This window comes from Leishmania mexicana, chromosome 7, assembly GCF_000234665.1.
Source record: "Leishmania mexicana MHOM/GT/2001/U1103 complete genome, chromosome 7".
Lineage (NCBI taxonomy): Eukaryota > Euglenozoa > Kinetoplastea > Trypanosomatida > Trypanosomatidae > Leishmania > Leishmania mexicana.
This window is the reverse complement of record NC_018311.1, coordinates 535228-558119: the sequence shown is the minus strand read 5'-3', so window position 1 is coordinate 558119 and position 22892 is coordinate 535228. Positions and strand designations below refer to the sequence as shown.

Sequence of the window (22892 nt, the reverse complement as noted above, 5' to 3'; positions counted from 1 at the left end):
AGGGGAGGGGCAGACGGCAACAGGCAGGCAGACCACACGAAAGGACTCGACTCGTTTTCTGTTTCTCGTTTTATTTTTTATCCTTCTGCGGGTTTTCCTGCCCTTTTGTGCGGGTAACCTGCGTGCGCCTGCGTGGATGCATCTGCATCGCGGTCCTTGTCGTATGCGTGTGTGTGTGTGTGTGTGTCTATGCGCATGTGCGAAGTGCGGCAACGGTCTCCGCGTCCTCTTCGTTCGACCCACAAGCGCAAACACAAACGCACTCCGACGCGACCGGCGCGGGCGCAGACGCACAAACCAGTAACACGGCTGCACAGGGCCACAGGTGCATGGTGAAGTATATGGAGGAAGCCGTTCCACGTATGCGTGTGCCAGTGGCAGTGCTCTGCACTACACTGCCCACAAAGAACATGGCGGCTGGCGCGCTAGCTCAAGGCTGCCAGCCCCGCCCCCTCCTCCCGCAGCGCCAGTTGGCCATGATCGCCTCGGCCTTGCGGTCACACGATTGAGTAGATGGAAGCGGAGGTGCCAAAGACGACGGCGACGACGCCAACAAGGAGGAGGATATAGGTCACCGACCACTCGAACAAGCCCACATCCTTCAGACTCCATTTACCCGTGTACATGATCATGAGAGATGGGAAGATGAAGCCGATGAAGCCGCCGCAGAGGGAGCCGACGAGGCCGAGGACGATGTTGAGGTCCGGGACTAGGAGGCCAACGATCAGCACGAATGCCGCGATACCGCCACAAATGAGAGCGTTCCTCCACCAGGGCATGCGGTAGACGTCCCACGAGAAGAAGTGGTAGATGCTGTCGCGCAACGGAAGCTGGTGCAGCGCAAAGGCCACGCAAATCTTCACGACGATGCCGAAGTAGGCAAACCAGAACTGCGGCGCCTCACGCGGCTGGTACTTGAGCAGAATGGACGACTTCACCGTGGAGCCGAAACGCGCGCAGCCGAAGACGCCAGCGAAAACGTACAAGAGACCGCAGCCGCCCATAGCGATTGCGCTGTTACGCACCATGTTGCGCGGCGTCGGATCCGCCATCTCATAGTAGACTTCCTGAGCGTTGATCTGGACGAGGCAGGCGAAGATGACAGTGCCCAGGCCCTGAATGGCGTCATTGCCCGTGTTGAAGAACTTGATATCCTTGCGCCACCCGTTCTTCGCCATGAACTCGCAGCTGTCCTGCATGATGCAGATGACAAAGAACACCACCATGCTGACGCTTATGATGGACGTGTGCCGGAGCGAGTCGATATTCTTGGGCAGGCACAGGGGTAGAATGACGACGAGCCACACTATGGACGTGATGACGCTGTTGCCAATCTTCTTCCTCAGGAACTCTGGCACACTAGGGTCGTCAAAGATAGGAGTGAGCAGGTCACCGATGGAAATGATGTAGCTGACGGCGCCGCCGAGACAGAAGCCGAGCATGAAAATGGCGGCTGCGTAGTCGGCGCCACGGCCGAGCAGCACACGAGCCACATCCTCGTACGTCCGAACCTTCGCCGCGTCGGAGCACCGCGCCAGCAGCCACAAAGAGAAGACCGTGAGCACTGTAACGACTATGAGCACAAGCAGCGCAGTCACAAAGCCCATGCTGTTGAACGCGGCCGGGAGACCGAGGATACCGGCGCCAAGAGTGGAGCTGCCCAGAGTGAAGGAGCTCGCAATGACACCGCCCGGTGGCACGACCTTCTCAAACCACAGACGAAACTTCGAGTAATGCTTCTTTCGAGGCACCTCCTCGGCATCCTCCTCGTCCAACGCCTCCCCTGTGTTGGTGTCCTCCGCCCCCGCGTGCGGCTTCTTTGTCAACTCGGGATTGTCATCCTGCCGGTCTGTAACGTTGGAGGATTCGGATTTGGGTTTCGTATTCACCGCCTCATCCTGCGGGTGACAGGCCGGCTCCGTCCGCCCATGTTGCGCCACCTCCGACAGTGGTTCTCCGGGAAGTCGAGACATGATCGCTGTCCAGATACAATTCGCGAAGGCACTGAAAAGCAGACGCACACTCAGTCGTCACAGAGCACTATCACGGCAGAGGAGGACCAAGCCCAAAGAGAAGGGGAGAGTGTGAGGGAAACCTGGAGCACGTAGAGGGTAGCGTGCGTACACAGTCGAGAGCAAGTGCGGGTATGAGCAGATAAATGGACGGAGGACTCCCAAGTGGATTGAAGAACGTTTGGCAAGTTACTGTGCAGATATATATATATATATTTGTGTGTGCGTCAATGACACCGGAACGAGAGAGCGTGCAAGCACGCCGGAGGAAGGCGTTGTTGTTGTTGGTTTCGTGTAGTGATGTTCGCGAGAGGGGAGCACGGCAACATGGTACAGCGCACAAGAGCAACAGAGAGAGGGAGATTGGGTGCTTGAAGATGAGGACGCGGGGAGCTTGCATTCAGACGTACTCGGCGGGGGCGCGGCCACTGTGTGCCGCCGCCCGGTAATGCACCCCGTCCGGCATTAAGGGAAAGATATAAAAGGCCCTCGAGAGACAACGGCAACAGCATCGTCGGATGCGCACCACGCCCACAAACAACGAGGAGGGACAGTGGAAAACATGTGAGCCTATGCGGTTCCTTGTAAGAGATTGATGCCACTGCACCTGTGAGCTTCTGCATATGGAGGGAAGAGAGCACCTGTGGGCTGGTTTGAGGAGCGCATCACACACACACAATGGTTCGCTTGCTCTCAGGCGATGAGCAAACACTGCCGGCTGCGCCTTTCGTCATATCAGCGCCGAGCCGCCGTCGTCGGTGGTGTCCGTCTCGGCCGAGGGACGGAAGAGAAAGGATGATACGGTGGAAGTGACCTTCTCGAGGAGGGACGAGTTCTTCTTGAAGAAACCCACCGTGGTGACCATCTTCGGTATCTGCTTGACCACCTCCATGATGAGAATTTGCCGGACGCGGCCAATCAGCTCCACCAGCGACACACGCGACACATTTCGGAGCTGTAATTTTGGCAAGACGAGCATGGCGTGATGGAGGGACGGTATCAGTTTTGAGATAGCTGAGTCGCCGAGCAGGAAGTCATGCGGCGGACGCGTGCTGCGGTCCCAGCTCAGCTCCAGCGGCGTCTCCGCGATGCTAGCGCTGCCAATGTGCAGGTGCTGCGGCAGGGTGGCGGGCACACTCCGCAGCAACGCCACCACGATAGGCTCCTGCACCCATGCCAGTGGGTCAAACACCGTGTCTACGCAACAGCGCGATGCGACCATCTGTAGCTGATACAGCAGGACTTCGGAAACGGTGATGGTGAGCTGCTGCAGGCCAAGATAGAACCCTTTGAGGTAGACGTCCCGGCTGGTGAGGCGCATCTCACGAAGGCTTACATCAGCGTCGAACGGCTCAGCTACGTGCTGCTTGCGGCCCTCATAGTTACTCTCGAGGCAGATGCCCGTCACGCTGCACTGCACGGAGATCATCTGAGTCCACATGACGTTCGCAGCCAGTGACCGCCAGTAGAGATGCAGCGGCACAGTGTTCCCGTCACGCAGACGCAGCGACACGCCGTTCGTCTGCACATTAACGGAAACCTGAACCTCCTCCGCCCACGTCTTGCCTTTGGTCGTGAACACCCACCTGCTCGACAGCACCACGCAGCACCGGTCACCCTCACCACGAATTGTCTGCACCGTCACCCCCGCCTCGAGCTCCAACGGCTCTTCTTGCAGCAGATCCACCGTGTACACAGCGCCGTCAGCGCTCGTGAGGAGCAGGTACTTGTTGTTCTTGGAGGGCCGAGGGAAAGCGACTTGGTAGCAGCCCACGTCGCGGAAGTTGATGCTCGAGAGGTTCACCAGCTTCACCCTTGGCAGCACAGCCGGGCCGACTGTCACGTACGCCGTCTCGTAGAGGCTTCCCTTCGCGATGTCAATCGGATGATGGGTGACGCCCACGCACACGAACCCACTCCACGTCGTGCCAGGAGCCAGGTCTGTCTCGACGACGGAGGAGAAGCTGCTCGCATCGGCGGCTGCGCTGCCGCTGCTACTACACCACGCGAAGAGAAGGTCGTTCGTATAGCCGTACTTGGACAGGGTGTAGTAGGAGTAGTCACTGCGTGGCGGCACCTTGAGCACGGTCTCTTCTAGTGTTTTGACGGCACCCGCTTCGCGGACGACGTGCTTGACGAGGAGCGTGTAACGGACGTCGCGGTTGCGGAACACCACCGCGGGCAGTAGCTCCGCCACGCGGTGGGCAGGGCTGACTGAGACAGTGCGCAGAAGGAAGTATAAAGCGGAGAAGTCACTCGCCTCGGGGGCATGGTCACACTGGATGACGCAGCCCTCGCCGCTCCCGTCAATCTCGAAGGCCTCAGATAAGGCAGCACCCTTCGGCTTGATACGCAGTACCACGTTCGAGGGAACGTAGCCGACCGCGCCGGAGGCACTGGAGCCTGGCAGCCCCCTCATGCCCATTGTGCCGACAGAGTCGCCCTCATCGGTGGAGAAGAAGAGGTCCACCGTAGTGCAGTTCTTCACGAGGCAGTGACGGCCTGCCGTGACGGCTACGCCGTACTCTCCGGCCGGCCCCCTGCTCTCCACAGACAAGCTCAATGGAAAGAAGTAGCGGCGTGGATGCGCCTGGTGGGTCATGAGCACGTTGCTGTTCATGCGGGCCGTTTCACGGTCGAACAGGGCCTCGTCAACGTGTGCCTCATACACGTCGTCGTCCACACAAAGATGCACATTGCCATGCACCGCCCCAGTCGGCGGCAGATTGAGGAAGTATGCCCTATCTCCGGCAAGAACGTACTCGCTCGCCAGCGTCTCGCCGAGGGTGTTGACTGCGGTGACGCGCAGCGGGTACACAGTGTCGTTTACCACGTGCGGCCTCGCAGCGCGGAAGCGCAAGAGCAGCACAGGACCTTGCAGTTCGAACACGGTTACCATGAAGGTTGATGACCCGTCCAGTTGAGAGATAAACTCGCGCGCCATGTCCGCGGGGGGGTGGCCCTGCTGATGGCAGCACCGATAGAAATCCATGGCGGGTATGGACTCTGGCAACAGCGGCTCCCTCAGCGTAGCTGCACCCGTCTTCGTCAGTGTCACCGCTACACTGAGGTCAGTGCGGTGCAGCATCGCCTCTGGCACACATGAGAGCGTGAAGGGTTTGACGATGTACGCGCTTTGGCCGCCAGTCGTGAGCACGAGAGGAAGCGGTGTCTCGTTCTCGATCTGCACCAGCGTGCGCACGGCGATGATGTGCAGCAAGTCGCGCCTCAGCGTGGAAGTCATGTGGAAGCGCCGCTTGTCTGCCAGCACCACCGTCTTGCGCGACACAAAGAGCGGCGTCGAGCCCGTCCCACTCCCTTCTTTTTCGGCCACGTCGCGTTCCACATGGTCTACGGCTGTCCCGTCGATCTCTGTGACGATGAACGGTGCAATCGCGTTGGTCGCCTCCGAGTCCTGTGACGGCGTGTCTCCTGCTGCTTGCTGACTGGCCGGAATGCGGACGATCGCACCGTTGCAGCCGCGCGCCTGTAGAGCTACGCCGGTGTAGTTGGACCAGCGAAGCCCCTGTGGCGAGATATTGTCCATCTGTGCTGGTGCCGTGGCGGCATGCGCCGACACTGCTTTGCTAGACAAGGCGTGGAGCATCAGCTTCACCTGGTCTGTCGACACGGCGGCTTCCACGGGAGAGACGGACGCCGTCACGGTCGCGCTGAGAGCGGCCGGCATACGACCCTGCACGCCGATGAAGACAGGACTGGTCACAACGGACTGGAAGGACTGCTGACGCCACTCCCACAGCGCCATGTCGTGTACGGCGATGCGGGCCTCCAGCTGCGCCTCAGCGAAAGGCTCCCGCTTGGACCACAGAAAGGCGTTCGAGAAGGTGACCCGCGCCACCGTCATGCCGCCAAGAAGTTGCACCGTCACCGGAATTAGGGAGAGAGACAGCAGCAGCTTCCACGAGTCGTACGGAAAGCGCTGCTGCTTCTCCGGAGAAACCGACGGTGGAGGCGGGACAACGTAGATAGCCGCCGAAAGATCGTCTGTGGCTGCCGCTGTCTGCTCGGCTGCGCCAGCCGCCTCCGCGCGTGAGAAACTGGTCAGCAGCTCCAGACGCTCCTGAGCAGCATGCACCTTGGAGAGCAGAAGTGGGATAATCACCTCGCCGCAAGTGACAGAGCAGCTCGCGGAGCACGAGTGATTCGGCAGATACAGGGCCAAATCGCCCTCCACGGACGTTTTTGTAAGCACGGGCACCCGCTGTTCTGCATCCGCGTACTCGATTCGAACCTCGCCGTTGCGCAGCTTGAAGAAGGACCGGCGAGTCTTCTGCTTGTAGGTGAAGGCGAGCGCTCGCTGCGTGAGCAGCACCCGTGAACCGGCGTCGAGGTCAATGGCAACGCAGCCCTCCTCGACCATCACCTGCGTGCGTCGCCGCGGCCTAACGCCGGCATCCGCAGCGCTGCTCCTCGGCGAGGGCACGGTGAGAGCTGTGGTGGCGGCGGCGGGGGCCATGGCCACGGGTGCCGCCTCACCATCGACGCAACAGTCCTCGCAGAGGTAGAGAGCCGATCGGCTGGGCACGCGGATGAGGTCGGCACCGCCGCCGTGGGGAAACACGCATCGCCGAAACACCGCCGAGGTGCCTGGACAAACCACGACGTGCCGGTCGCTCGACGATGCGCGAAACGAGCAGCTCTCCACCACAAGAATCTGAGTAGGTGCGTCGAGGAAGACGTCGCCGCAGTCGTCCATGTCAAACTTTGTTGCCGCGACGCTCTCGCGCAGGACGATGCGGCGGTTGAGGCACTGCTGAGCTAAAACGACGGCGCTAAACATGTGCTGCAGCTTGCAAAAGTCAGAGACAGGCGCCGACAAGTCCACGTCGACACTCCACCGCCGCAGTGACACTTGCGTCGTCTCACACTGGTCCTCAGTCGAGGAAGCGCAGCTGCCGCGGTCGCTCTCCGACGGACTCAGTTGGAGATCCCTCGAAATGGGAAGCCCAGGCGAGTCCGCCACGGCAGCGCCAGCGCTGCTGACAGTCTCCGCCGTAAGTACTGACAGGCACACGTCCAGAACCGGCTGTAGGTCCGCGTGCGTGTGGTCGAGACGCGCAATTACCCTCACCGCCTCCAAGGTGATCTGCTGCCCCACCGGCGGAATCTCCTGCACCTGTGCACACCAGAATGGCATCTTCCCCAGCGGCATCCGCCAGTGCATCGCGCTCACTATCACCGCCACACTCGAGGGAGACGTCGCCATTGGCGCAGACAGGAGCACCGTCAGCTGCGACACGTCAACGTCCATGGAAAGCCGTTCGACATCGTTCAGAATTAGTATCGGAAAGTTCTCTGGTGTGGCAAAGAGGTGCGGTTGGTATACATCGAGCGCCGCGACGCGCTCCTCGCTAGCCGTGTTGGACATGGATAGCAACAACTCCTTGCCGGGCATCGGGCTCCCCCCAGCGGGGCCACAGCGCACAACACACTCGCGCATCACCACCTGCAGCGCCACATCGCTGAAGCAGCTGAAGAAGGTGCGGTAGTACTCCTCCGAGACTATTTCTGCGCACGCGAAGCGGTAGATCTCGCCTAAGACACTGGCCACAGCATGCGATGGCACGGCGCATAGCTGGTCCAAGTCGATGGCGTTCACTTCGACAGCCATCTGCACGTAGGAGGTGAGACACGGTCGGTCAGTCAGCGGCACCACGCTCGGGTCAGTCTTGTAAATGAAACCTACATCCACTAGCTGGATGCTACCCGCCAGTGACACGCCAGAGATGCTCGCGTACTGCACGGTGTTGTGTGCGACGGCCTCGAAGCGCCGAAACTCGAGCAGTGACACCGCTGCCGCCTCCTTGTCACGGCGTCCTGTGATGCGGATAGAAGGGACAGACATGGCAAGAGCCGCAGCGGGTTCTGTGCTCGTGCCAACGTGCATGCCGTCTTCTAGTTTGATGTATAGGCCCAAACGTCCTGTGTAGTGGCACTCAACGGAGGCGTGGCGAAGCGTGAAGTGCGTGCCGAACGATCTGCTAGGAGACGGCGCCACTGTCTGCGCAGCGACTTGATGCAGCGCAACTGTGCAGTCGAGCGGAGAGAAGTTCACGGCCACCTCCTCCACCTCAAAGGGCGGGCAGCTGGAGACCGGCGACCACTGCAATACCTTCGCCATGGCTTTCAGGGCGTCTAGGTCGGTCCTGGGGGAAGAAGCCGCAGGAGAATCAGGTGCATGGGCGACGCCAGCGCTAGCGAGCCGTGGCAGCTTCTGGAACAGCAGGCGAAGGCTGTCAGCATCGCGGCGCCACACCGTCCACGTCTCGCGCGGCACCTCTAGCGCAACGCGCGACACCACCACGCCACCACGCGCGGTCATGCGGACCTCGAGTGGGGCCAAGACGTAGGTGGTCTTGTGGAGCAGGTAACTCTGTCGCAGAGTGCAGCCGAACTTGTCGGGGGTTCCCGGTGCCTTGGCGCTGGTGGCGGAAAGGCGGTCGAGGAGGAAACAAAAGTCGTCCAGCTGCACCGACACGCTGTGCACCGCTACAATCGTCGTCGACGGCCTCATCACACCCGCTGGAGGAGGAATGCTGGAGGGTCCCGGGTGCACAGCCTGGGTGGTAGCACCGCATTTCTCTTGCTCCCCGATTTGCTGCAGCGCCTCGGCGATTGGCATTAGACAGCGCAGCACGCCTTCCATGCTCCCCTTCAGTGCGATCTGCTGCAGGATCACCTTGGTCTCGCTCGACATGTAGTCCTCCTTCGTGTGCAAGTAAACGAGCGCTGTCTCTTCATTCAACGCGGAGTTGCGCAGCTCCCATGGTGCTACCGTGCTCGTCGTGGGGGCGACCATGGTTTGCACCGCGCCGTCAGTGTCGAGTGAGATGGAGGCGATAGTGAACACCGTCTCCCCGTTTCGGAAGACGAGTGCCGTGTTGCGAGCGAATATAGTGTTGCGTGCCGGTAAGACGACCTTTACCAACTTCCACTCAAAGTGTGTGGAGGACACGACAGCAGACTCCAGCTCTGCCACCTCCTCCGCGGCCGGCGCGACGGCGTTCGCAGAGTACTTGGCCTGCACGAGTCGTCGAAAATACAAGATGACGTCCTCATACCGGAGGTCCTGCTCGGCATCCGCGAGCGCTTGCCGCCGATCCTCAATGCTCTGATTACGGTGGCACTCGTTCAGGAGCTGCACGTAGCGCTCCCTAGCGTGGGCATAGAAGCGCAGGTGTGAGGCGTTGAAGTTGTAGCGCTGTCGGTAGTCCCGCAGTCCCTGCACGACGCAGCACTTCACATACGGCCAAAGCGAGCCGCGGGCACGAAGACTCGAGAATGGCAGACAGTATGCTGGCACGCTGAGGCGCATCTGCCGCGACAGATGGCACTTAAGCAGTGCAAGGAGGGTTACCTCGTCAGCCGTCAGAGTGCTGGTGCCGTTGAAGGAGAGGGCCACGTTCTTGCGCAGGACCCGCTCCGTGCCCGTCTCGTACACCGTTGTGATTTTGATAGAGAGCGCCTCCACAACGATGACACGGCTGCGGACGTCGTCGGCGCTGGAAAAGACGCTGCCGCCCCCGATTTCCACGCTCACAATCTTCATCTGCTCCCGACCGGTGGTCTGCACCGGCTCCACTGTGACGGCAAAGGAGTGGACGCTAATTTCAAAGTGTATGTTCTTGCGTGCGTCGCACGGCAGAATCAGGGTGAGGTCCGTGAAGGCAATGCGCAGCTGCCGACGCCAGATCCACTCCAACGACTGCGCCGCACGCGACCGCAGATAGTCAAGCCAGCCAGCGTCCTGTTTTGCGACCTCAGCCACCTGCATCTCCTCCTCAGCCGATGTCGGGGAGCCAAACCCACCGCCGCCGCACGCGGAATCACTATCCGAGAGATCGCCATCGCTGGCACACGACGCGAAGTCCTCTTCATCCATATCGGAGTTGCCACAAGAGTAGTCGAACGATGCCGGCCCCGGTTCGCTAACGGGTGACACCGACTCCGAGCTGGTATCCGCCGCCTCCGCAGCGGCAGCACCAAGAATGGAGTGGTCTGTGATGCCGCGCAAAATCTGCTCCGGTGTGCGGTCCAGAGGCCGTGAGGAAAGATCTAGTGGCAGCAGCAGTCGGCCACGGTGTACCCTGACCTCCATCGGGGTCGCCGTCGAGGGGTTCGGAATTTGCAGCTCCATTTCGGGCACCGTGCCTTCCTCGATAGGCAGCGGCAAGATTTTGTTCATCGTCTCTGGACGCAGTGACAGGTTGTTGACCCGCACATTACCGTTGAACAAGGAGGTGTGAACGTCCCTCGGGTTCACATCGGCGATGTTCGCCAGTCCGGACAGGACATACGTGATTACCATTTGCTGCATCTTGTCTGCACCCCGGTAGGGCGACGATAGAGAATGAGAAGTGCTCTGCCTCCGCACTTCAGTGTGTGTCACGGTAGAGCGATGGCGGTCCGTCGTACTGTGTAGAGACGTGGAGAAAGGGCAGCGGGTAACGGGTCAGTGAAGGTGGAAGACTCGAATGGCACTGATGCGCAGCCGTTGCGAAGAAAATCTACACAGAATTATGGCTATGATATAGCGCCCCATGGGGCTCACAGGAAGGGACCAGGAACACCAAGAAAATCTAAGGCAGACACCGAGCGGAAGACACACAGGCAAATACAGAGAACCAGGGCAACACACAGGTGGATAAAGTGAGGGGGAGTGGAAAAGCGAGCAACGTGCACCCAACGCAAAGAACTATGTGTATATATATGTGTGTGCCTACGCGATGCACAGGCGTGTGTTTCGGTATCTGACGTTGATGCAGAGAAGACGACACAGAAACGGCACAGGCAGAGGCACGGTCAAGAGACGGAAGAGGCGTAACAAGCTCACAGAAGCACGCCCAGGCCACAGTCGGAGTGTGAGCGAGGGCGCAGTGGAAACAACGGGCACGTAGTAGAGAATTACCGGACCACTCAGCACAAGCACACACCGAAACGACAGGAGCAGCCAGCAAGACACTCCTAGACCTCTTCGTGTCCCTTCGGCTCGGCCTCGAGGCTTTTGTGCAGTGGGCTAAGCAACCTCTGCGATCCGAGTCCGTGGTCCCACAAGGAGGCGGTCGGTCTCGAAGGTGTCCACGCGTGCGAATTGCGTTGCGTCTGAGCGCCTTTGTTCGATACAAGGTCCGCACCGTTGTCGATCTTTCGGTCAGAAAACACTTCTCCGCCCCCAACACGCGAAGGGGGGCAGACTCGTGTGACTGCACAGGGCGCCAGCGGCAATGCGAAAATAAAAAATGCGATGAGATCTGCGGTGTGCGTGTGTGCGTGCGTGTGCAGAGAGAAAAGGTTGAGTGCAGAAGCACTGCCTCCTCGTCTCTCGCTGCGGATGAGCGTGTCTGTGTGTACAGGTACGTTCACCTCTGCCTCTTCCCTGTGCACTTGAGCCTGCACGGCGTCGACTCGACGACCGTCCCTATAATGCGCCGAGATGGGCGATGAGAGGAACAAAAGGAGGCAAGAGAAGGGTGCCCTGAGCGCGACACGCTGCCTAATGCAGCAAGGGAGTTGCAGAATGCACTGAACAGATGCCACAGATATACGGTCGCACACATGCACAGGAGTATGTGTGTGTCCGCAAAGAGTGCAGATGTCCGCCAACAGATAACACGAAAAATAGGAGGGCAACCAACTTGGGGGGAAGGAATAGCAAGGAGAATGCGGGACAAGGGCAAACACAGCGGAGACGGTGGGTGACGGACAGACATACTCGCACGCTCTTACGCACTCGAGGAGGTGAACGGGATGCTTTTGGCTGCGAAGTCGGTTTGCTTGGCTGACCCGCTATTCACTCTATTCGTGTCTGCTTCGCACTGGAATGCTGCAGTCGCTGGCCAGGTGCGCGGTAACCACTGTATCTGTGTTCCACAGACTGATGGGTAGGAGTCACTCATTTTGGCTCGTAGCTGTGGCTTGCGGTTACACTATTGGACGCGTTGCTGGCCTCGCCTGCCAGTTCAGGATTACCCCGTCATGGAGGAGCGAGCGCACCTTTGGTCCCTCAGCTCTCCCCCACCCACCTTCCTCCCTCGGCTTCGGGCGCCGTCTCTACCATCACCGCCCCCACATGCGAGCATACATGCACGAGGTGGCCAAGTGCAGAGGACAGCGTACGATGGCGTAAGAGAGAGATGGTGGGGGAGGTGGGCGTCCACTGCTGCAGTACACCACAGACTATCATTGAAGGAGGAATAAAAGACAAGACACAAAATAGGAATAACACGCGTGCACCTGCACAGTGACAACTGACGCGTGCAGCGGGGGGGGGGGGGGTAATGTACGACAGCCAAGCCCCGCCGCAATGTTTACCTGCTCGCAGCACAGGAAACAACTCGCTTATGGGCTGCTAGGCGGTTTGTTCTCGATCAACAGGCAGCGGGCACGCGGCAGGGCACACCATGGGGAGGAGGCGGGTTCACAGCGTGTATATAAGATACACAAATAAAATGAAAACGGTTTGAACTCGTCTGCTTGCTGCCCTACAGCATGAGCTGAACGCCGCTCCACCACAAGAGCTCGTCACAGGCCCCTCCCCCCACCGCGCCATCCGAGCCCGCTACCCACCCACCCCCGCCTCGCAGGCCGCCACCCCTGGTGCATCCCCCCTCCCCCCTCGAGGCGGCACTCGGGCTCGCCCCGCACCAGTAGGCAGTGTGAGGGCCGAGGCCGAGATGCGTCCCAGTCGCGCTGGCACTCGCCCCATCGCATGGATGGCATGGGCGTCTTCGCTGTCGCAGGTCTCCCCGACGCCACGCCATCCAGGGTCTGGCCGCTGGCCCCAAGTAGCGGTACATCCCTCTGACGTCCTCACACAGGGTGGGGGCACTGAACGTTGTGATACCACGCACGGAGGTGTGCACCTCCCCCCCCCTCCTCTTATCATCCTGGGAAACAAACAGCGGAGCCTTGCATTAGAAACCAAAGAAACGGCAATATGAAGCAAGGCAGCGGCAAACGCATAGAGAGACGAGAAACGCCTGTTGCCCGTGCTCAAGCGCTCCTGGCAGACGCACTCCCACGCGTGCGCCGCTGCTTGTGCAGGAAGCGGCAAATAAGAAAGGAGAGAGCAGAAACCCAGCAAGGCAACCGTGGTCATGACGGCTTTGATGGGCAACAGGAGTCGTGGTAGGATTATGCTGCACAAGCGTCCCCCGTATCTGCGACACGCTCCGTTACCGGACAGACGGTGCTCAACCGCTGCCCTCTACAGAGGGAGAGAGGAAGCTGCAGCGACCGGCTTGCAACACACACAAGCGCATGTGCGGACAACCCAGCGAGCCTCAGAAGTACAAGCGGTGCGAGCAGTAGCCACCCGGGTGCTTCTCGAGGTAGTTCTGGTGTGCCTCATGCGCTGGGTAGAACGTGCCAGCCTTCTCCAGACTGGTGATGCAGGGGGCTCCGCCAAAGGCTTTGCTGAAGGAGGAATGAAGCTTCTCATTGGCACCGTTCAGCATCGCGATGTACGCCTCCGCCTCCTTCTTTTGCTCTTCGTTGTGGTAGAAGATGGCACTGCGGTAGTTGGTACCGATGTCACCCGCCTGCCGGTTCAGGGTCGTGGAGTTGTGCATGCGAAAGAAGAAGGAGAGCAGATCCTTGTACGACACCTTGTCGGGGTCGTACATCAAGTCCAAGACCTCGGCGTGGCCCGTGTTGCCCTTCGTGACTTCAGAGTAGGTTACTGCCTTTCCCTCAACGCCGCCCATGAAGCCGACCTGGTGCGACAGGATGCCATCCTTGAAATTTCGCACGAAGTAGTGCTCAGTACCCCAGTAGCAGCCGGCGGCAAAGGTGGCTCGGATAGGCGAGGGCATGGCTACTGCTTGCTGGTGCAGCCGCTCAGCAGCGGTCGATGACGGGTGATTGCGAACACGCAAGCTGTACCGTTCGCGTGCGTGAAAGAGCGTGCGTGTGCAAGTGACGGCGTAGCAGCCGAACAGCAGGGGAGATATGGCGATGGGCAGGGAGATGGGGAGATGCTGGAGGTAGCTGGCAACGAAAGTGCCTGGTTGTTGGTTGCTCAGCTACGCGGGGTGCAGAGAGGTGAGTGGGTGTTTGTGATTCTGGTGTACACCCGTGAGCGTAAAAGATGGAGCACAGAGGGAGGAGATGAACAGAAAATGAGAAGAGGCGTGCCACGTCGGGAAAAACGAGCAGCAGCGACGCCACAGCTTCCAGCAAAGATCGAAGAAGCGTCAGAGACGACCTCAAGTCAAGTCTGCGCCTATCGTCAAGGCCTCTCAAGGGCTATCGAGCACCCCCCTCCCCAACACCTACTCTGCCACTACCAACCTGCTGATCCACGTGTGCAGGCTATAGGAGCCACAGCGGGGCGAGAGAAGTACTGCGCTCCCCTCTTCAATTAGCGAATACGTGCGCCATCGCGTTCAAGCAAGCCCACGCATCTATTAATGCACACAGAGATGAGAAGGGGGACGGCGAGCAAGAGAAACGCAACGACACTCAGCACGACAGCCTCAAGCGACGTCATCGAACCAAGAAAAACCCCGCACAAACGTCGATTCTTTTGTGTGCTCGAGCATACATCTGCCTCACGTAGCATTCGGAGACACAGAACTCACGTGTGCGCTCTCGGCTATCGGGGATCGTCGCCGCATCGCTCTGTTTCGTCTTTCCTCTTACCCTCAAAGAGCGCTAACGTCGTCGTCGCCGCAGCACATTGACGAGGGTCTGTCCAATCCCAGCAGCCGCGACGGCTATGATGGCGACAAACGTCGCTCGGCGAAGAATGCGCACGTACGTGAGGGGAGGCTGCCCAACCGCCAGCGCCGGGTCCGAGGCTACGGCATACATGTACTCGTTCAGTGATGCGGCCTCGCTCTGATCTGGCTGCTCGCTGCTGGTGATGACCGGCGGCCACAGTAACTGATGGGCAAGGCAGAAGTTCCTTAGACGCTGCCCCGCGTTTGTTTCTTTGCCGCCCGCCACCGGCGGCGCGGCATCCGCCTTCGTCATCACAACGACGAACGGCAGCCGCTCGCATGCGTCGCTAGTGCTGGCCTGCTCAAATAGCGACATCGCGTAAGCCCCGCTGCCATCGATGTCGGTGCCGTCGTAGCACAGTAGAACGACGTCTATGGTCTTTGACAACCCCGAGTCGGACAGCAGCTGAGCGCACGCCTCGGCCGACGTCGTCGAGTACACCAGCGTCTGCGCCTCCTCCACCTGCTCGGGGCCTTTCGTGGCAAAGAAGGTGGTGGTGCGTACATACGTACCCGTTGAATGGTCCGAGTTTTGAAAGCCCTCCAGGCCGCTAGTCGTCAAGGCATTCATGAGACTCCGCCGACCGCAGTTTTCCGACCCGGCCACGAGTACGTGAATCGTGTTCGGCACGGGTTCGCCAGGGAGCCGGTATGCACGGGCAGCACGACGCGCGAAGAGGTAGCTAATCTCACCTTTGTATCCCCAGTACCGAGCGTAGCGAATCACCTCGTCGCGCCGCACCAGTGCCATGTACTTCCAGTACTCCACGAACTTGACCATCGGCATATGCACCTTTAGAAACCCCTCTACAGAGTCCCACGGACAACCGGGCGTGACGCACCACATGTCCGCCGTGTCGGCAAATCGCTTCAGCTTATACACGTTGGTGAAGAACTGGATCGCGTGGGAGGACAGGTACGTGTTCGTTCCCCGATCCACACGGATACAGTGCAGGTCATACCACGAGTAAGGCAGCCCGTCAGGGTGGATGCCGGTGGCGTGCAGCGTGGCCCACGCCTCGAGCGTGCAGCCCTTCTGCAGCCACTCAATGTGGAGGGCCAGAAACTGAGCCTGGTCCGCCAGCTTCTCCGCCGCGACGGCGCCGCCCCACTCGGACAAGAAGAGACCTACGTCCTCCTCCGCGCTGTAGGCAGCTGACTCCACCTGCTTGCGCCACCCAACAATCTCAGGCAGCCGCAGCAGACCATCCGCATCGCGGTCGAAGAGCCAAAAAGCACGCTCGAACGCGGCCTTGCCAACCGGTGTGAAGCAACCATGCACGGCATCGAAGATCACATGCGGCGGGGCGAGGCCGATCGTCAGCACCTTCGCCTTGAGCTCCTCCAGGGCACACGTGCCATAGAAAAAAGCACTGTCTCTCAACTCCTCCACGCAGCCGGCCGTCGCGTCCGGCAGTGCCAGAACCGCTCGATCACTGTAGCTTGACTTGTTCGCCGGTGATCGGCATCCCTTGCACAACACAATAATGTGGCACACCAGCAGAAGCCGCTTGTCAACCTTGTCTACGCTCAGCGACGAGGTGCAGGAGAACTGGTAGGATGTGTTCCAGGCGCGGTGCGTGTGTACCGCCGTGCCCTGCAGCGCGCCCTCCACGTGAAAGGCGTCCGTACCGATTAAGAGGACGTGGAGCGAGGAGCTCATGGGTGGCGGCGTGCACCTGTATGTTGGCTGCGTGTAGGAATACTTCCCGCCATGGCAGGTGTGATATCAAAGAGGTGGGATGAGGAGAAGGCTATTACTGGCTGGAGTTGTCCTGTTCCGTTTTCTGACCTGCCGTGGGTCATCACACACACACACACAGCCGCAGTGAATGTAGCCGGGAAGAGGGCGCAGGACTCTGCATTCCACGCTTTACAGCATTGCTTTTTCTCTTTCTGATAGCTTCTGCGGAGATGCAGCGTCCAACCCCTCCTCTCTCGTCCCTCACGCCCCGTCCGGTGACGGATAGGATTGCGGGCACTGCCCGGGTGAGACATAATGTGTGCAGAAAGATGAGCTAGTACAACTACTTCACATCCTCCACCTGACAGCAGAGGGAGGCAAAGGAAGCTGCCATGCTCCACAGGCGCTTCCGTATGCCCGCACGTCGCGGCCGGAAGCTGCCCGGCGAAACAGCTGAGAGCCCCCACAAGAGGCCGAAAAGACTTCAGCGATGCGAAGAAGAGCAAGAGACATGCTTGATTTCCACACGTCTGTCTGCTGCCCTACAGCATGAGCTGAACGCCGCTCCACCACAAGAGCTCGTCACAGGCCCCTCCCCCCACCGCGCCATCCGAGCCCGCTACCCACCCACCCCCGCCTCGCAGGCCGCCACCCCTGGTGCATCCCCCCTCCCCCCTCGAGGCGGCACTCGGGCTCGCCCCGCACCAGTAGGCAGTGTGAGGGCCGAGGCCGAGATGCGTCCCAGTCGCGCTGGCACTCGCCCCATCGCATGGATGGCATGGGCGTCTTCGCTGTCGCAGGTCTCCCCGACGCCACGCCATCCAGGGTCTGGCCGCTGGCCCCAAGTAGCGGTACATCCCTCTGACGTCCTCACACAGAGTGGGGGCACTGAACGTTGTGATACCACGCACGGAGGTGTCCCTCCGTCATCATCGCGTGACTGCAGTGTAGGGGAAAACGCATGCAAGAAAAAGAGGAAGGCGGACATATGCGTGGCGCCAAGATGAAAATGTAACGGATCAACTCTCTGGCGGCCGACTCTCCCCTCCGCCTTCCACCACACCACACCACGCCACACAACGGCTTTATCAGCGGGGTGGGAGCTGATGTCACTGGGTAGCGGTGCGAGAGGAGGAGGAGGGGGTAGAGGAGGAGAAATGAGATGTGCAACTACTTACCTTTCGCTCGCACACCCACACTACGCGTGTGCCGCGGTGTGGCGAGGTTGTACATCGCAGGCAGCACCCGCGGCTTTCCCTAGCCGGGTCCCCTCTAGGCAAAACGTTCTGCGCCACCTGTGCGCATCGCTACACGTGACAACGCTGCCGCGCACGCACACAGAGAGAGAGGGCTTTGGAGTGCATGTGTGTGGGGGGGGGGGGGGGCAGGGTGGATGCGCCGCGACACAGTTGTCTGTGTCCGTGGGCGGTGGGGCGAGGAGGGAGAAGGGGCAGCGGCGAGTGAATTCAACAAGGGAGAAGTGGGAAGTTTATGGAGACCACCCGATGCGCGCATGAAGGCCATCGTGGCCGCCACATCGCCGTCATCCCCGTCTACTTCCATACGGCGAATACGATGCGGGGCCACTGGCACGTCCGGGCCGCCGGACAGCGTCTTTTTCCACGCGCCGTCAGACGCGATGCCCCCAAGTTCGCGCATAGCGACGTAGGAGTGGTGAAGGGCACACGTGGGACTGTCCGCACACGCCGCTCACACTGCTTGTTCATTTTGGCTTCCGTTGTCGCTACGCCGCATCCAACCATGGCAGGCTTCGCTCTTGGCACTGACGCACAACCATCTCGGCAGTGGCGGTACATACCGGGGAGAAAACACACAGACTCATAGACATGGCCGAGCAAAGGCGCACAGGGGGCCCTTCCTTCTGTCTCTTGCAACATCAACAACATCCCCAGAACACAACGAATACGAAACGAGAATACAGCCCCTCATGCGCAAGCGCACGCATGAAGGATGGCGAGAAGAGGGCAAGGTGAAGAGAAGAGAGCCCCACCGCTTCTCCTTCACGAGCGCTTCTCCTCATCCTCCTTCTCCAAGGCGTCCTCGACGCCTTTCGCAAAGTCGTCCTCGTTCTCCTCCTCATTCCTGCACGCTTCCGAGGTAGTGGCAGGCTGCGGCGCCGATGGCTGGGACACCGTTTCCGACGCGCCCTGCGCGGTATCCTGCAGTGAGAGGGCGATGGCCCGCCGCATCATCTCCTCCTCTGACATGTTCTCGTAGCTCAGCTCATCCTCGTCCACCACCGGCGCCGCTGCTGGAGCTGGGGGAGCAGCAGGAGTGGCAGCGCTGCCAGAAGCCGGTGTGCTTTCAGGGGCTGCAGATGAAGCCGCAGCAGCGGCCGCTGCCGCCTGGCGCTGCATCTCGTCCTCCATGGAGAGGCGGAGAGCCATGGCTAGCTCCGGATCCATGTTGGGGTCCACACCAAAGCCGCTCATGCTGGCGCCACCGCCCTCGGCTCCCTCGGGAAGGTCCTCGCCGAGGAGAATGGCGTTGCTCATCAGTTTGTCTGTCAGGTTCTCGCGCGCAGTCACCGCCAGGAAGCGCGAGTTCTCCTTCTTGGATACCTTCTTCACAAAGGCCTGCAGCAGCTCCACGTTCGACTCCACGCCGAATGTCACCACGTCCACGGCGACGTCATCTTTACGCAGCTTTTTCGCCAGCGCCTCCAACTCCGCTGCCGTCTCCCCGATCGGGCTGCCAACGAAGGCGACAATGCGCTTTTCAGCGCGGGAGTTGGTGCGGTGACTGAGAGCCAACGACGCGATTTGCAGACCAGAGCTGAAGTTGCAGCGCTTACCGTTGATGGGGATGCTGCCGATCGAGGTCATGATAGCGTCCACATTGTTTGTGAGAGTTTCGTACACTGTACACGCATTCCCCCCTGTTGTGAGGAAGCCAAGCGTGTTTTCGGCGTTCGCTTGCAGCTTCGCATTCGCCAGCAGGCAGGCCGCATCCTGCTCCGCCATCATGCGAGTGGGGTACTGATCCCCATTGCGCATGTACTCCGTGGAGTCCAAGCACAGGAAGCACGCCTCGACCATCTGCGCTGGTGTCTGCTGCTGCCGCGATCGGCAACCGAACTACAAGACACAGTTGGTGTGGGTGGGTGTTCCTTGGTGACGTGCTTGGGCGGCGTATATAACCTGGACGCGTACGGGTGAGTGCGAAAGGTGCGCTTTGTAGATGAATGTCGGTGCGGCACAAAGAGCGCGCGCGACTGCCTACGCAGGTGAGAGATACAAGAGAAGGGAGGAGAGGAGAGAGGTGCGGGTGGGTGAGCGCGTTCCTCTTCCACGTACGTTTGCGTGCGGGCGTGATGGCAGAGAAGAGAGTAAGCGGTGCGTCCACCACCACCAGTGGCGGGATAGGAAACGGTGGGAAAAGAGCCGCGGGAGGCAAGTGAGACAGCGAGAGAGCACCCGGTGCACGCAAGCAGCCAACGGCAAGCGAACAGGAAACATGCACCCGTCATCACAGCCGAACGCAGAGGTGAGAGAGGGGCAGATGTGCGAGCCACTCGTAGGCCACCCGGCTCGCCTCTCCCAACACCCACCGACAGGGTGACGGAGGTGGGAGCTAGGTAATGCGCTCCGTCACTGGAGCGGGTGCACTGCTGTCGCGTATTTGCGCGAAGCACACATGCACATCTCTTACCTTACGCTGTGTGCACCTCTTCCGTGATGAGCGCTGCACACCCGGCGTCCTCCGCTTCGTATTCGGTTGCCGCGCATCCTTGTGCGCGACAATGCAAACGACAATCAACATCGAGTCGGCGTTCTCTTCTTCACCGCATCCACGCGCTGCCCTACAGCATGAGCTGAACGCCGCTCCACCACAAGAGCCCGTCACAGGCCCCTCCCCCCACCGCGCCATCCGAGCCCGCTACCCACCCACCCCCGCCTCGCAGGCCGCCACCCCTGGTGCATCCCCCCTCCCCCCTCGAGGCGGCACTCGGGCTCACCCCGCACCAGTAGGCAGTGTGAGGGCCGAGGCCGAGATGCGTCCCAGTCGCGCTGGCACTCGCCCCATCGCATGGATGGCATGGGCGTCTTCGCTGTCGCAGGTCTCCCCGACGCCACGCCATCCAGGGTCTGGCCGCTGGCCCCAAGTAGCGGTACATCCCTCTGACGTCCTCACACAGGGTGGGGGCACTGAACGTTGTGATACCACGCACGGAGGTGTTCCTCCCCTCTCCCCCTCTCATCCTCCGGTACGTAATGGAATCGTGCACGACAACGATAAGTGCAGAAGGAGAGTCAGCGCAGCCCTGGTAAACAGAGCGGAAGAAAGCGCAGGGAACTCAGACGTGGTAAGAGAGGAGGTGAGGGGAAGTTAGTAGCCCCCAGGGGGCGGGCACAGGGCAGCAACCGATGTGAAGCAAAGAGCTCGATGCGGTCGGCCACCTCTGTTTCTATCAACCGCTCTCTTGTGCGGCTTCTGGGCACCTGTTACCCCCCCTCCCCGCCCGCAAAAATCGCCCCATTTCACCAACTGCCACCATCATCGCCCCGTTCTCAGGCGTCACACTCGTGCGTAGCGCAAGAGTCACGGTCGCGGTGTGGTCAGCGAGCGTGGCACCTATGTGTGTATCGGTCTCTCCCTCGCTCTGCATGCGCTCGCTGCTGTATGGCTTAGGTGATGTGCCGTCCTTTCTCCTGCATGTGACCGATCACCCTCGTCAGGCTGCTCGCCCCCTTGCACTACTTCAACTCATTCACTGTTGTCAGCGTCTCGGCGAGGAGGAAGTAGTAGCTCTGCAGCGCGTCCTCGGCCTGGCGGTACACCAGGAAAGTGGTTGCCGAGTCACGCCACAGGTCGATCTGCTGGATGGCCTTCTTCACCTCACTATCCAACCGCACGGCGGAGAGAAAGTTATCCTTCCTGGAAGGCGATGAAAGCAACAAGTCGGTTCTTCTCGGTGCAGCAGCCGTAAGATGCCGATCCAGCTCCCTCGTGTAATCCAGCGCTGCGCGGATGTCCTCCTCCGTGTGCAGCTGGCGCTGGGCACGGCGAAGCATCCGTTCCAAGTCCTTTCGGCGCTCCGCCAGCTGGCGCTGACCTTTGCTAAGTGTGTCTGCTCGCGTCATGCCTATAAGCTTACGGACACTATCTGATAAGATGCCAGGCGTGGTATTTTGGGGCTCCTCCAGTGCTGCCGCATACCGCATAGCAACCGCCCCCACGGCGCGGTCGAGCTCTTCCATGCAGAAGGTGAAGGTGGCGCTGGCCGCAGCGATCGAGCTGGGATGCGGCGGAGCCGGGGCTGCCAAGATGCTCGTGCAGACCGTCTGCACAAGCGGCTCCGCGGCAAACATCGCCTGCACCGTCGCTGCCACGCGCTCAATGCCTACCGCCTTTCCGTGCTCCAGCATCAGTGCCAGGTTGTGCATCTTGGAGCACGCGATGTCAAACCCCATAAACTTTGGCATCTCCTCCGACATGTAGCGATAGTGGTTCGAAAGGCCCTTCAGTGCGCCAATCGCCTCAGGCAAAGCAGCCAGGTAGGCGTGCAGGTCCTTGTTCACCTGCGCATAACGCGCCAGCCGATCGCCCCACAATATATCCACCGTCTCCGCCGTCGCCTTCGCCTCCGCCTCCTTGGCTGCCAGGCGCCCATCGCGGGTGAGACGCTCCTCGTTGAAGGTACGCATGTCAGTCATGAGTTTCGTGTACTCCTCGTTTAGCTCGGCGCGGCGCAGCTCGACGCGGCGCCATCGCGTTCCTCCAAGCACGCCGGCCACCGATAAGACGCCAACAGCGCCAAACGACGCTACATGCTTGAGTGGCATACTCGACACGAGACTTCGTAGGTGTAGCGGCGTGCACGCATGTGAGGTGGTGTTGGTGCAGTGCGCACGCAGACAACGGAAGGAAATGGGGCGGCATCATCACCGGAGACCCAAAGAGAGCCACACATACGTGGAGTAGAATGATTGGTGTGACGGTGAGGTAGAGCCGTCGCCCACAGCGCCCCTTCCGCCGCAGTCATCATCACTTTATAGGGCAGGAGGCAGTGCACACTCGCCGCCTAAGATGCGGAGCACAAATGGGAACGACGGTAAGCGCACGTGGGCCTCCGTCTTGGTGCGTTCACGCACTCCAGTTCGCGCAGCCGCGGGGAGCTGGGTACTCTGGGGCAATCTGCAAGGGAGGCGAGAGGGTGAGAAAGGGATTCGAATACGGCAACGCACCATCTCCCCCACTCCACACGAGAACTGCAGCAATCTTTCCTCGATGCGGCAGCTATTAGGCAAAGCCTCCACTGTTATCCATCGTTCTTGACGGTTGTCTTTACTTTTCCCTCCGCTTACGATGCGCTGTGTAGTGTCACTGAGAGCGACACCACAGGCACCCCCACACACGCACCAAAAGAGAAGGCAAGACAACAAGAGGGAGAGAGTTGCGAGGGAGGAGGATGGATGGAAAGGGAGACGG

At 60.3% G+C, this 22892-nt stretch overlaps 6 protein-coding genes across 6 annotated transcripts; all 6 read right to left on the bottom strand.

Moving 5' to 3' along the window:
* Positions 1 to 497: 497 nt before the first annotated feature.
* LMXM_07_1160 (putative transmembrane amino acid transporter) lies at positions 498 to 1973 on the bottom strand (the record flags this gene model as incomplete). Its single annotated transcript, XM_003872220.1, has 1 exon — positions 498 to 1973. The coding sequence occupies one exon, from the start codon at positions 1971 to 1973 to the stop codon at positions 498 to 500; it is 1476 nt and encodes a 491-aa protein (XP_003872269.1).
* A 769-nt stretch (positions 1974 to 2742) lies between these two features.
* On the bottom strand, positions 2743 to 10350 carry LMXM_07_1150 (conserved hypothetical protein; the record flags this gene model as incomplete). Its single annotated transcript, XM_003872219.1, has 1 exon — positions 2743 to 10350. One exon carries the CDS (start codon positions 10348 to 10350, stop codon positions 2743 to 2745), a length of 7608 nt encoding a protein of 2535 aa, XP_003872268.1.
* Positions 10351 to 13315: 2965 nt separating this feature from the next.
* On the bottom strand, positions 13316 to 13846 carry LMXM_07_1140 (peptide methionine sulfoxide reductase-like; the record flags this gene model as incomplete). The annotated part of the gene is made up of 1 exon (XM_003872218.1): positions 13316 to 13846. One exon carries the CDS (start codon positions 13844 to 13846, stop codon positions 13316 to 13318), a length of 531 nt encoding a protein of 176 aa, XP_003872267.1.
* Positions 13847 to 14687: 841 nt separating this feature from the next.
* LMXM_07_1130 (conserved hypothetical protein) lies at positions 14688 to 16418 on the bottom strand (the record flags this gene model as incomplete). The annotated part of the gene is made up of 1 exon (XM_003872217.1): positions 14688 to 16418. One exon carries the CDS (start codon positions 16416 to 16418, stop codon positions 14688 to 14690), a length of 1731 nt encoding a protein of 576 aa, XP_003872266.1.
* A 2042-nt stretch (positions 16419 to 18460) lies between these two features.
* On the bottom strand, positions 18461 to 19498 carry LMXM_07_1120 (proteasome regulatory non-ATP-ase subunit,putative; the record flags this gene model as incomplete). The annotated part of the gene is made up of 1 exon (XM_003872216.1): positions 18461 to 19498. One exon carries the CDS (start codon positions 19496 to 19498, stop codon positions 18461 to 18463), a length of 1038 nt encoding a protein of 345 aa, XP_003872265.1.
* Positions 19499 to 21157: 1659 nt separating this feature from the next.
* LMXM_07_1110 (conserved hypothetical protein) lies at positions 21158 to 22246 on the bottom strand (the record flags this gene model as incomplete). The annotated part of the gene is made up of 1 exon (XM_003872215.1): positions 21158 to 22246. One exon carries the CDS (start codon positions 22244 to 22246, stop codon positions 21158 to 21160), a length of 1089 nt encoding a protein of 362 aa, XP_003872264.1.
* Between the last annotated feature and the right edge of the window lie 646 nt (positions 22247 to 22892).